The 12,468-nt window shown below is 43.9% G+C and overlaps 1 protein-coding gene across 2 annotated transcripts in view; it reads right to left on the reverse strand.

The window, feature by feature from the left end:
* LOC123999944 (dystrophin-related protein 2-like) overlaps window positions 1-12,468 on the reverse strand; it is a 32,454-nt gene that overhangs the window by 4,501 nt on the left and 15,485 nt on the right. Inside the window, exons 3-16 of one of the 2 annotated variants that reach the window (XM_046305992.1) lie at window positions 9,580-9,760; window positions 7,849-8,005; window positions 6,577-6,685; window positions 6,138-6,400; window positions 5,710-5,856; window positions 5,418-5,496; window positions 5,216-5,276; window positions 4,790-4,851; window positions 4,621-4,695; window positions 4,293-4,512; window positions 1,831-1,916; window positions 1,571-1,728; window positions 205-371; window positions 3-108 (exon numbers count right to left, since the gene is read on the reverse strand). In XM_046305992.1, the coding sequence (XP_046161948.1) occupies window positions 3-108; window positions 205-371; window positions 1,571-1,728; window positions 1,831-1,916; window positions 4,293-4,512; window positions 4,621-4,695; window positions 4,790-4,851; window positions 5,216-5,276; window positions 5,418-5,496; window positions 5,710-5,856; window positions 6,138-6,400; window positions 6,577-6,685; window positions 7,849-8,005; window positions 9,580-9,760 (1,871 nt within the window). Of the gene's footprint in view, window positions 1-2; window positions 115-204; window positions 372-1,570; window positions 1,729-1,830; window positions 1,917-4,292; window positions 4,513-4,620; window positions 4,696-4,789; window positions 4,852-5,215; window positions 5,277-5,417; window positions 5,497-5,709; window positions 5,857-6,137; window positions 6,401-6,576; window positions 6,686-7,848; window positions 8,006-9,579; window positions 9,761-12,468 lie in introns of both variants that reach the window. The other variant, XM_046305991.1, reaches the window with a different exon arrangement.

Here is a 12,468-nt window from a genome sequence, read left to right on the forward strand (position 1 = left end):
ACTGGGGTGTAATACTCCATGATGGGGTAAATTAAAGCCTTGGCCTTGGTCGTACGCCCGGACAGGAAGCAACTCTGACAAATGTCCACATTAAACTGCTTGAGGCTTCTGTATCTGGGGGAAAATGAGTTGAAAAGCCTAAATATGATTGACATTCTCTATATGGTTGAAATTGTGTTCCCCTGTCGAGGCCCTATGGTTCACCTGAAGCCTTTGATGGGACACTGTTTGCAGATGGAGCACTTGGCCTGGTGTTGGGCGTTCTCTGCCTGGACCACTCGCTGCAGCACGGGCAGCCACACAATGGACTGGGGCTCCAGGCTCATCCACTCCAGGAAGTGGGACAGCTGGATGGTGGCCTTCCCAGGAGCCTGCAGCCACACGGTGGGGAGGAGAAGAGGACCATGAGACCACCAGAGATCCCGAAGGCAGGGCCTGTGCTCTCTGGCACCCTGAGGGCAGCTGGTCCCCTTCAGAGACTGACTAAGTAGAGCTGTAGCAAATTACTGGCGCTTCACAGTCATTCATTGCCAGAAATAATTAATGACATTGATGATAAGAAATGTTAAAGAAAAGCCTCATGAGTCACTAATGTTCATTACTGGACTAAATTCTCATTAAAAAGGGTTTGAAAGGCACTCCATGTTACATTTCTTGAGGGCCTTGATGAGAGAAATTGCATAATTAAATTGTCATTGCAGTTTGGGTTCCAGTGGTGTGCTCTAATCCAGCTGTGGAGCCTGATAAAGCCTGTCTACTATAGTAGCATTCCGATGCCACTGGAGTGAAGGACTGCTGAGTATCTATCATGGGGACATACCAGAGGACAAATCACATATTTTCTACACAAACAGACATGCATGTGGACATACAAATATACACGACGTACACAAATACACCAGTGTACACATATGTACCTCCGTAAAGCCCACACAAACAAGCTGACAGACAGCAAAAGGTCAGAGCGACAGAGCCTGTGGTAATTAGCCCTTTCAAATAAGTTAACACAGCCTGTTAAAATGCCATGACCCCTTTGACATAGTTGACTGTTTACTAATCTCACTCAGATATGTCAAGATGAAACAGAGGCAGCAGACATATGACTGGCTGATCTAAAAGAGTCTATCAGAGGCGTTGATGTCTCAGTATTTATCATGAATGTTTGACATGAGCTTTGAACACGATACAGTTTAGCATAACTGTCATCATAGATGGTTAGTTGAATAGGGCTCACAGTGTTTAATCAGGCATATACATGCATCTCTCCACCATGGTCTCAGATCTACTCAAAGACATATAAACAGCCTCAAGTCCTCTGTGATATTAGTCTGCTGCTCACATTATTTGTTATAGATTACACCTTACAAATGAATAAAGAATGTTCAAAATCCCCTTTGATAATCAACACCACATATCAAGATTGGAGATACTCTAATGACAAGTATCCGTTTTTAACACAGAATGGATTTTACTTATTGTAATCTCACACAATAACAGGGAATTAGATGGGGAAAACCTTAGCTATACTTAACAGTAGTAGCTAGTTTGATCAATGTAAATCCTAGCTCACCATGCGAAAGCAGCTGGCCACGCTTGGCTCCACATTGCTCCCTCCAAAGGCAGCCACCTCTCCTAGCTGCCATGGGATCTGGATTATCTCCTGAAGCAGGACATTGAGGTGCTGCTGGTCAGCACATCCACCAGGCCCAGACACCTGCCAGAACAGATCTGACATACCCTCTCCTCAGACAGGACATATAGGACACAAACTACACTTCTCTGTACGATTGATTGGAAATGCACAATATACAGTAACAAAGCACATCTTACATTTGCATTTCTCCTGAATTTCAGCATTGCATAGACACACCAGTCCTGTCTTGAAGGATAGGATTCTCAGCTGCCCATTACGGCCACTAGAGGGTGCAGAGAGAGAGAAAGAGGAAGTCTCAGTGTTTGACTGCCGCACAGTATGGAGTGAGGTGGATGTTTTTTCACAGTGGTATACATTCTTACTCAACAGAGTCAACTGCCATCTAAGCATGAGATAATGCAGTAATACACCCTCACTATCTCTCTCCTTCTCACACACAAATGCACATGGTTCAATACCCACGCACATTCACAAGATATCCAGGTGTTAGCCCCAGAGCACTATGCTCACTCTTTTGGCCTTCAGCCGCTCAGCTGAAGTGCATATAAATGCATCTATATGTATATACATATACACACACACGCACGCACGCACGCACATTTACATTTACATTACATTTACATTTAAGTCATTTAGCAGACGCTCTTATCCAGAGCGACTTACAAATTGGTGCATTCACCTTATGACATCCAGTGGAACAGCCACTTTACAATAGTGCATCTAAATCTTTTAAGGGGGGGGGGTAGAAGGATTACTTTATCCTATCCTAGGTATTCCTTAAAGAGGTGGGGTTTCAGGTGTCTCCGGAAGGTGGTGATTGACTCCGCTGTCCTGGCGTCGTGAGGGAGTTTGTTCCACCATTGGGGGGCCAGAGCAGCGAACAGTTTTGACTGGGCTGAGCGGGAACTGTACTTCCTCAGTGGTAGGGAGGCGAGCAGGCCAGAGGTGGATGAACGCAGTGCCCTTGTTTGGGTGTAGGGCCTGATCAGAGCCTGGAGGTACTGAGGTGCCGTTCCCCTCACAGCTCCGTAGGCAAGCACCATGGTCTTGTAGCGGATGCGAGCTTCAACTGGATGCCAGTGGAGAGAGCGGAGGAGCGGGGTGACGTGAGAGAACTTGGGAAGGTTGAACACCAGACGGGCTGCGGCGCACGCACGCACGCACGCACGCACGCACGCACGCACGCACGCACGCACGCACGCACACACACACACACACACACACACACACACACACACACACACACACACACACACACACACACACACACACACACACACGTACGTACGTACGTACGTACAGCTAACCTTGTGGGGACACACAATTCAGTCACATTCAAAATCCTATTTTCCATAACCCTAACCCGTACTCTTACCTTAACCTTAACCCTATCCCAAAGACCCAACCTTAACCCTAAACCAAACACTAGCTCCTAACCCTAATCCTAAAACCAACCCTAGCACCTAACCCTAATTCTAAGATTAACACTAACTCTAACCTTAACCCTAAACCCGCTAGAAATAGCATTTGACCTCGTGGGGACCAACAAAATGTCCCCAGTTGGTCAAATGTTTGTTTGTTTACTACTCTTGTGGGGACTTCTGATCCCCACAAGAAGTTAAACACGTCCACACAGTCTTCACACACACACATACAATCGCCCAGGGACAAATGCACGCTATCCAAAGAGCGTAAAGGCCGCAGTATAAAACACACACACACATACAATCGCCCAGGGACAAATGCACGCTATCCAAAGAGCGTAAAGGCCGCAGTATAAAACACACACACACATACAATCGCCCAGGGACAAATGCACGCTATCCAAAGAGCGTAAAGGCCGCAGTATAAAACACACACACACATACAATCGCCCAGGGACAAATGCACGCTATCCAAAGAGCGTAAAGGCCGCAGTATAAAACACACACACACATACAATCGCCCAGGGACAAATGCACGCTATCCAAAGAGCGTAAAGGCCGCAGTATAAAACACACACACACATACAATCGCCCAGGGACAAATGCACGCTATCCAAAGAGCGTAAAGGCCGCAGTATAAAACACACACACACATACAATCGCCCAGGGACAAATGCACGCTATCCAAAGAGCGTAAAGGCCGCAGTATAAAACACACACACACATACAATCGCCCAGGGACAAATGCACGCTATCCAAAGAGCGTAAAGGCCTCAGTATAAAACACACACACACATACAATCGCCCAGGGACAAATGCACGCTATCCAAAGAGCGTAAAGGCCGCAGTATAAAACACACACACACAAACTGAGCGCTGTCACGCATCATTGGATATTTATTTGATACTTGGTTGGTGATGTTGCCCTGGGGAATATTGTTCACTAAACTGAATGGCTAATCCAAGGAGCCCTGCTAAGAGTGATGTACTGCAGCTAAATTATCTAAGAGATAGAGAGAGCAACCCCTGATGTGGGACTGACCTAGGATGTCTCTTAGAGGAAGATGCAGAGAGAGATGGAGGGAAAGTATTTAAGGGAAAGAGTGGAGAGAGTGGCATGTTATGGAATAGATAGAGATTGGGAATAGAAAGGCTAAAGGATAGACAAAAAGGGGAATAAACTGTAGAAAATGAAGATGTTCCATTAGGCAGACCTGTCATATACGTTGAGCAGCCAGTTGAGACACATGTCCACACAGAGCGGGATGTCGAGCAAGACGCCATGTTTCTCCTCCAGCTGCTCGTACAGGCTGGTCAGAGCATGGATGACCTCCAGGACATCCATAACCTCAACAGCGTCCGTCACGGGGTCATCATACCCCGACCCCAGGCCCTGGAAAACCGCTGCCGCACAGCCAAGGCTCAGCTTGTCCACTTTGGGTAGAGGGGAAAGGGAGAAGGGCGTTAGCTGTGACACTACTGCTGCGGTGATTGAGTGGGGTAATTAATATGACAGGCCACTGGGCACAGTAACACACTCACATCTCAAGGCCTGTTGTACACGTCGCAGCTTCATGGCTGTTCGGTAGGCAGAGAACCTGATATTGTTCAGATCAGCTGGGGAAAGATGGTAAATAATGGCACCTTTAGATCAACACCATAATAGGAAGCATCCTTGCAATCATATGGCGATCCTTTTCTTCAGTCTTACCAAGTGCCTGGTAGAGCTCTTTCATTTGTGGATGATCCCAACAAGTGGTCTGGGTTTGATGGCTGTAGCAAGAGAGAGTAACATGTAGAGAGACGTAGAGGGACAGGGGTCACAGTAAACAAACTGGGACACGGGTCGCAAAAAGAGGGAAACTGTTGTGACATGCTACAGTGGTTCTTCCCTTAAAAGTTGTGGCCTTATTGCAGCACAGCTTGCGGAGTGCCGCATAATTATATGGCATGTTATTTGTCAGCTATTGTTGCCAGAATGACACAATTTACCCCAATCTGCCACCATCTACCACAAACGGTCACGGCATAAGCTCTAAACTTTTAAAGGAAGAACCACTGTATGCTGCTAGACTTGTATTTGTACTGGAAGGCTGATGTTTTTTCACACTGGTTTTGTGTTTTTATTTATGCTTACTTAATGTAGTATGGCACTTTGTTGGGTGATATGGCACGTTCCCATGGAATCTGCACTGAACCTAAAATGAAACAATGTAAATCAAGCATGCACAACAATGTAGCATGGAAAATGTAACCAGAGGAGCAAGGGCACACAGCATGGCAAATGTAACCAGTGTTCTGAGGGGGTTCTCCAGCAGAGAGAGAGAGAAGCAGCTTACCAGAGAGGAAATGCTGGGACCTGGGCCCAAAGTCTCTGTGGGCATCCTGCAGATGCCTCAGCCTCTTCTCAGTGGACTCCTGCAACAGGGAAACACACACACTAGAGCACACACATCTCTAAGCCTGCTACAGCACATTCCCAGGGACAGAGTAACATACTACACGTGATCTGATAACAAGAGGCTTACGAAGAGTGATGGGAAAAATGAGACTGCTGGAGAACATTGTTGCAGGGGAAGATCAGGATTGTAAAATCTCATATAGGATTTTAGCCTCTCCCTGTTTTTGTACCTCCAGCAGTTTCCACCTGGTGTTGAGTTGCTGCAGACCCTGGGTGTTGTCCTCTGATAGGGGGACACTGGAGATGGTCAGCTGGTGGACTAGCTGGTTGACATGCTTCATGCCCTCCTGACCCTGAGTCAGCTCCTCCTGGAACAACTACAACATAGAGGCCATGCCAGTCACTAACACGACAACCATTTGCCAATCATAACACAACATCCTGGTATGTAGGGTCTTTGACCAAATACGCTGTATCTGCTGGTAAAGCAATCTAGAATAAATCAAACTATATAATGTGCAGAGAATAGCTGCTAATTTAGTTATTCTATGCCTATGCACACGGATTAAGCATTTGGAGGATATCAGCTCACTTTCAATGTCAGTCTAAGTAGTCACTATATAATGGAAAATAAAAATGGTTGCTGATTCCTGCATACCTTGGTGGCATCGATGTGGTCCTGCAGTGAGTCAATGAGGAGGTCTCCTATGGGCCCCCAGGCCTCCTGCACCCCCTCAGCCTGCTCTATGTCCAGGCACAGCTCCCCCACAGCCCCCTGTAGCTCTGTGAGGCGCTCTAGAGTACACTGCATGTGTTTGTGGCGCTGAACACTGCGTGACATCACACTCTCCCACAGGTCTCCGGCCACTGCGGCCTGCCTCCACACCCAGCAACCGACACTCTGCTGTTGAGTACTCACGTCTACAGACAGGAGATGCAGAGTAACAGAAAGGGCAGATCTCACTTGAGAGACAATGACAAATCAGGATTCAGCTTATTATGAAATAAGCATTTTCTTCCTAACCAGGAACACATAACTAACTTCTTTACTTTTTGGTCTGATAATTGAGTTTGCCATATCTTGTTGACTTCCCCACCTTTGCTGTCATCTGGATCCACAGTGGCACATTGTGACAGAAAGGCCTGAGCGGACTCCAACACCGAGTAAATAAAGGGTCCCCGAGACTTTAACTCCTCAACGAAAACCTAAAGAAGAGATCAACAGAACAGACATCAGTTCCATCGTCATTCCATCTGCTCTGGGTTAAGTGCTGCACATAGCAGCATAACAAGACTTAACGTTAATAAAACCACAAAACTGGAGTATGCACAAGACACTGGATATCTTGTTTTTTTCATCCTTGTAACTGAATTAGATAACAGACCTCTGTGGACTTGCAAATATAGCCAGGAGCAAACAAGAGAATAAATATTCACAAGTTCAGGCTTCAGACTGAATCTGTGTTGATTTCCAATGACAATACATTCAGACTACATCATAATGTGGGTTGAAGTACTCTCTCTCTCTATTTAGAATTTCTCTTGGACTACATTTCATGCATTGCATGTGTTGGGAATTTGCGATTCATGACAACAGACAGACGTCAAAGACTGTAGAGATGATTTTGCACGGGCATATAAAGATCATCAAAACCATTCCCATAAACAATGGCTTAATGTGAAATAACTGTACAAGGCCATTTTTATGCTCATATTTGATTTATATTCGGCACATGTGTATTGTGTACATATCCTGCAAAAAAAATAGACAATAAAAGTCAAACAAATAAAATGTTCATCACTGTTCAAAAGTTTGGGGTCACGTAGAAATGCCCTTGTTTTTGAAAGAAAAACACATTTTTTGTCTATTAAAATAACATACATTTGATCAGAAATACAGTGTAGACATTTTTTATGTTGTAAATGACTATTGTAGCTGGAAACGGCAGATTTTTGGGGGGAATATCTACATAGAAGTAGAGGCCCATTATCAACAACCATCACTCCTGTGTTTCAATTGCATGTTGTGTTAGCTAATTCAAATTTATCATTTGAAAAGGCTAATTGATCATTAGAAAACCCTTTGCAATTATGTTAGCATAGCTGAAAACTGGTGTCTGATTGAAGAAGCAATAAAACTAATGGGATAATGGGCCTCTGTACGCCTATGTAGATATTCCATGAAAAATAAATCTGCCGTTTCCAGCTACTATAGTCATTGACAACATTAACAATGTCTACACTGTATTTCTGATCAAATGTATGTTATTTTAATGGACAAAAAATATATATTTAAAAAACAAGGACATTTCTAAGTGACCCCAAACTTTTGAACAGTAGTGTATAGCTTATAGATTGTTTTGGCCTACCTGATGTATCTCACTCTGATGTTTGTAGCTTGTTATATCACCATGTAAAGGCAAACTGTCAGATAGCTCCTCATCCTTCACAGATAGCCAATCAATGATGCCCTGTAGCGAACGCTGAAGCCTCTCATTAATGTCTGAGAGAGTCTCCAGTCCTTCACTGTGTGGATTGGAAATATATTTTGAAACACAGACAAACACGAATCGTACATACATTGTTAAATGTTGAGTAAATACAGCAATTTTCTCACAAATCATTCCAAAATATGTGAAGTTTGAAAGTGGGTAATCTATGTGTGGGTGGTTAAGAATTTCAAACACATTAATGGATGTATTTGAAATGTACTGTAATGACTTCCTCAGAAAACCGCGCCAGACCATGCTCTCCATCTAGGCCTATCAGCACAGTGCGAGAATCTCAATTGCATAAACCTCACATCCTCTCTCCTCACCTCCTTCTCAAAACCTATTGGATGATAAAGCCAGAGGTGAACTTCTCCAAATGGGTTTTAAGAAGGAGGCGAGGGGAGAGGATGTGAGGAGTATGCAATTGAGATTCTTCCAAAGATGCCCTAGAGTTCAACAGTGACCCCTGACCTGACCTAAACTTCAAGAGTCAATCAATGTCCTGCCAGAGGCCACTTCTGAGCCGAGCAGTCTGAATGAGGGAACCCTCAAACGCACAATCCAACATGGTACTGACAAGTAACATTCTTGCAGGGCATATTCCCCTCTGTGTTATCTATGATTCAGAACAACGTCTACTTTCTGTCAGTTCAATGTCAACACCAGCAATTCAAATGCTACATCCAGCCTGTCTATTAAGTGCTGTGAGAGTCAGTGGGGGTCCCTTCATGGTTTATGTGCTAATTAAAGCCTGGGAGATAAGCTCTGGGTTAGCACTAATTTCCTCCGCTCTCCATAGAATTCTCCCTGGTTCAATAAGTTCGACTTTCCTCGGCAGTGACAAAAACAACACGGCACACAAGTAGCCATTTACCAAAACTGTAAACGGTAACCAAACAGGAAAATATAGAATTGACAAAACAGAGCCACAGACACTGGTCCAGAAAGTCAGGGGCTAAATGAACAGATGGCAGATGATAAGTAGCATGATATAAATACATCTAGGAGGGCACATCACAACATATTTGGTAAAGAAAACACACCACAGTTAAGGATATTGTGGAATAAATATCTATTATAATAATCATAATAATTTATTGAACTTTTATAGGGCTTTTCATTACAGACAGAATCTCAAACCGCTTGTTATTAAGCAAAATAAACAACAAGCAATTTTAAAATGATTATGTGATTTTACCATCACACAAATGCATGCTTCAAACTACCAGGGTTGTGTTTGACTTCTACTGGCATCACAGTAAAAATAAAAATAGGTTGTTCTGTATGAAAGCTGAAAGCTAATGCCCGGGGAAATGCAGGGTTGCATCTCTTCTTTCGCTTGACTGGTTTACCTTGTGTAATAATTAACCCAGAAACATCAGTCCTCACATCAGCGTACACAAGACATACACACATGGACAGGCATAACGCACCCTCACATACTGTACACACACACTGCACAAATAAACATGCTCTTCGTAGACTCATGCTCATATTAAGACTCAACTTATACATAATATTATGAAAACACATTCATGCACATTACATCCATTAGTACATATATTACATACAAAGATCATACTAAGTATGTGTGGTGCAGAGTCCTACCTGGTGTTATGAGGATTGTGTTGGACTCCCCTACACCACAGACACATCTCACAGTCTTCACACTGCCCTCCCTGCTGGCTGGCTGATCGTCTGTCGTCTCTGGCCCATTCCTGGTCCCTCGGAACCCCAGGGTGTGGCTGTGGCTCACACTGACACTGTGGCATGGAGAGGTGTCCCCGAGCTAGATGAGACACAAGCAGGTACACATGACAGATGGCCATTACAATACAAACAAATAAACAGCAAACGTAGACAAGAATCGGACTAAATCTTTAAGTGATTTATTCCTGCAAACTATATACTGTATCTGTTTTCATCTTTCAGCATGGTTGTGATCCTGACTGAGCCACTGTACATACTACAGTAAAATGTGTCACTGCAAATAAGGCAACCATTCTGTGTCTTGTGCCAAATCTATGAGACTATGCATTACTGCATACTGGGAGTCATGCTCTCTAACACTACATACTGTGGGGAGAACAAGTATTTAATATAATAATAATAATATATATGCCATTTAGCAGACGCTTTTATCCAAAGCGACTTACAGTCATGTGTGCATACATTCTACGTATGGGTGGTCCCGGGGATCGAACCCACTACCCTGGCGTTACAAGAGCCATGCTCTACCAACCGATACACTGCTGATTTTGCAGGTTTTCCTATTTACAAAGCATGTAGAGATCTTACATTTTTATCATAGGTACACTTCAACTGTGAGAGACGGAATCTAAAACAAAAATCCAGAAAATCACATTGTATGATTTTTAAGTAATTCATTTGCATTTTATTGCATGACATACTGTAAGTATTTGATCACCCACCAACCAGTAAGAATTCCGGCTCACACACCTGTTAGTTTTTCTTTAAGAAGCACTCCTGTTCTCCACTCATTACCTGTATTAACTGCACCTGTTTGAACTTGTTACCTGTATAAAAGACACCTGTCCACACACTCAATCAAACAGACTTCAACCTCTCCACAATGGCCAAGACCAGAGAGCTGTGTAAGGACATCAGGGATACAATTGTAGACCTGCACAAGGCTGGGATGGGCTACAGGACAATAGGCAAGCAGTTTGGTGAGAAGGCAACAACTGTTGGCGCAATTATTCAAGATCAAGATGACGGTCAATCACCCTCGGTCTGGGTATCCATGCACTCGCCGTGTTTGGAGGAAAAAGAAGGATGAGTACAACCCCAGAACACCATACCAACCGTGAAGCATGGAGGTGGAAACATCATTCTTTGGGGATACTTTTCTGCAAAGAGGACAGGACAACTGCACCGTATTGAGGGGAGGATGGATGGGGCCATATATCGCGAGATCTTGGCCAACAACCTCCTTCCCTCAGTAAGAGCATTGAAGATGGGTTGTGGTTGGGTCTTCCAGCATGACAATGACCCGAAACACACAGCCAGGGCAACTAAGGAGTGGCTCCGTAAGAAGCATCTCAAGGTCCTGGAGTGGCCTAGCCAGTCTCCAGACCTTAACCCAATAGAAAATCTTTGGAGGGAGCTGAATGTCCGTATTGCCCAGCAACAGCCCCGAAACCTGAAGGATCTGGAGAAGGAATGTATGGAGGAGTGGGCCAAAATCCGTGCTGCAGTGTGTGCAAACCTGGTCAAGAACTACAGGAAACGTATGATCTCTGTAATTGCAAACAAAGGTTTCTGTACCAAATATTATGTTCTGCTTTTCTGACGTATCAAATACTTATGTCATGCAAAAGAATGCAAATTAATTACTTAAAAATCATACAATGTGATTTTCTGGATTTTTGTTTTAGATTCCGTCTTTCACAGTTGAAGTGTACCTATGATAAAAATGACAGACCTCTATATGCTTTGTAGGAAGTATGAAAACCTGCAAAATCAGCAGTGTATCAAATACTTGTTTTCCCCAGTGTATGTGGGATCTTAATTTGACCTATATTGTCACATCAAAATAGTCCTGCAGCAACAGGATTTGAACGGTTCGTCCATAATGTTGCTTGATCGATGGTTAGGCTATTAGATGGCCAAACGTCGACTAATTGAAAAGTGCAATACTGTTAATATGTGTGTCAGTGTGGGCTTTCAGTGTATTTATGCAAATCACAAAACTCATCTGCATTTCCTAGGGTGCAGGAAGATTCTCAGCAACAATAGAGTGCTCAAATTAAGATCCTACAGCCACATCATTGCCAGGAAAAACATAAAATGCATGTGACAGACATAACTTGCGGGGCAGAGTCATTTGGCAAAAGAGCCCATTATCACACATAATGCAGTTATTGTATGTCACAATATCTCTGTAAAACAGGACTAAACAGAAATGGTTTCCTTATCATTTAGGGCCCTCTCAATATCTTAAAAATATAATTTTGGTGAGAAGTGAGAACCTTGCCTATGTTTGCGATTAGAGTGATGTTTCCAAAGGAACTTGGGTATTAGCTGGGGAGGAGTAGCGTAGTGCAGTTTCGCGGCCCCCGAAATTTTAGAATAAGCCCCTCACCCCCCTTTTACTTCAGGATGAATTTTTTCTTCCATGGGGCAGAAAGAAAAATGTGCAGTATTTATGGCGAATGTCATACGGTTTTACACATTTTGTCATGAGGCTGGGAGAAAATGTTGCTGTTTTAGAGCTCAGTACAAGGCGAGACCCAGATGCAGACACAGGAGGCATATGGTTGGAGTCTTACAATATGTATTAATACAATGGGGTAAGGCAAGAGAATGGTCGTGGACAGGCAAAAGGGTCCAAACCAGTTCAAAAGGTACCGAAGGGCAGGCAGAATCAAGGTCAGGGCAGGCAGGATGATCAGGCAGGTGGGAAAGTAGTCCAGAGTCAGGCAGGGTTCAAAACCAGGAAGACTAACAAAAAGTTAAAAGCAAAAGGAGTACGGG

The sequence above is a fragment of the Oncorhynchus gorbuscha genome, linkage group LG16, assembly GCF_021184085.1.
Source record: "Oncorhynchus gorbuscha isolate QuinsamMale2020 ecotype Even-year linkage group LG16, OgorEven_v1.0, whole genome shotgun sequence".
In the NCBI taxonomy this organism is placed as follows: Eukaryota; Metazoa; Chordata; class Actinopteri; order Salmoniformes; family Salmonidae; genus Oncorhynchus; species Oncorhynchus gorbuscha.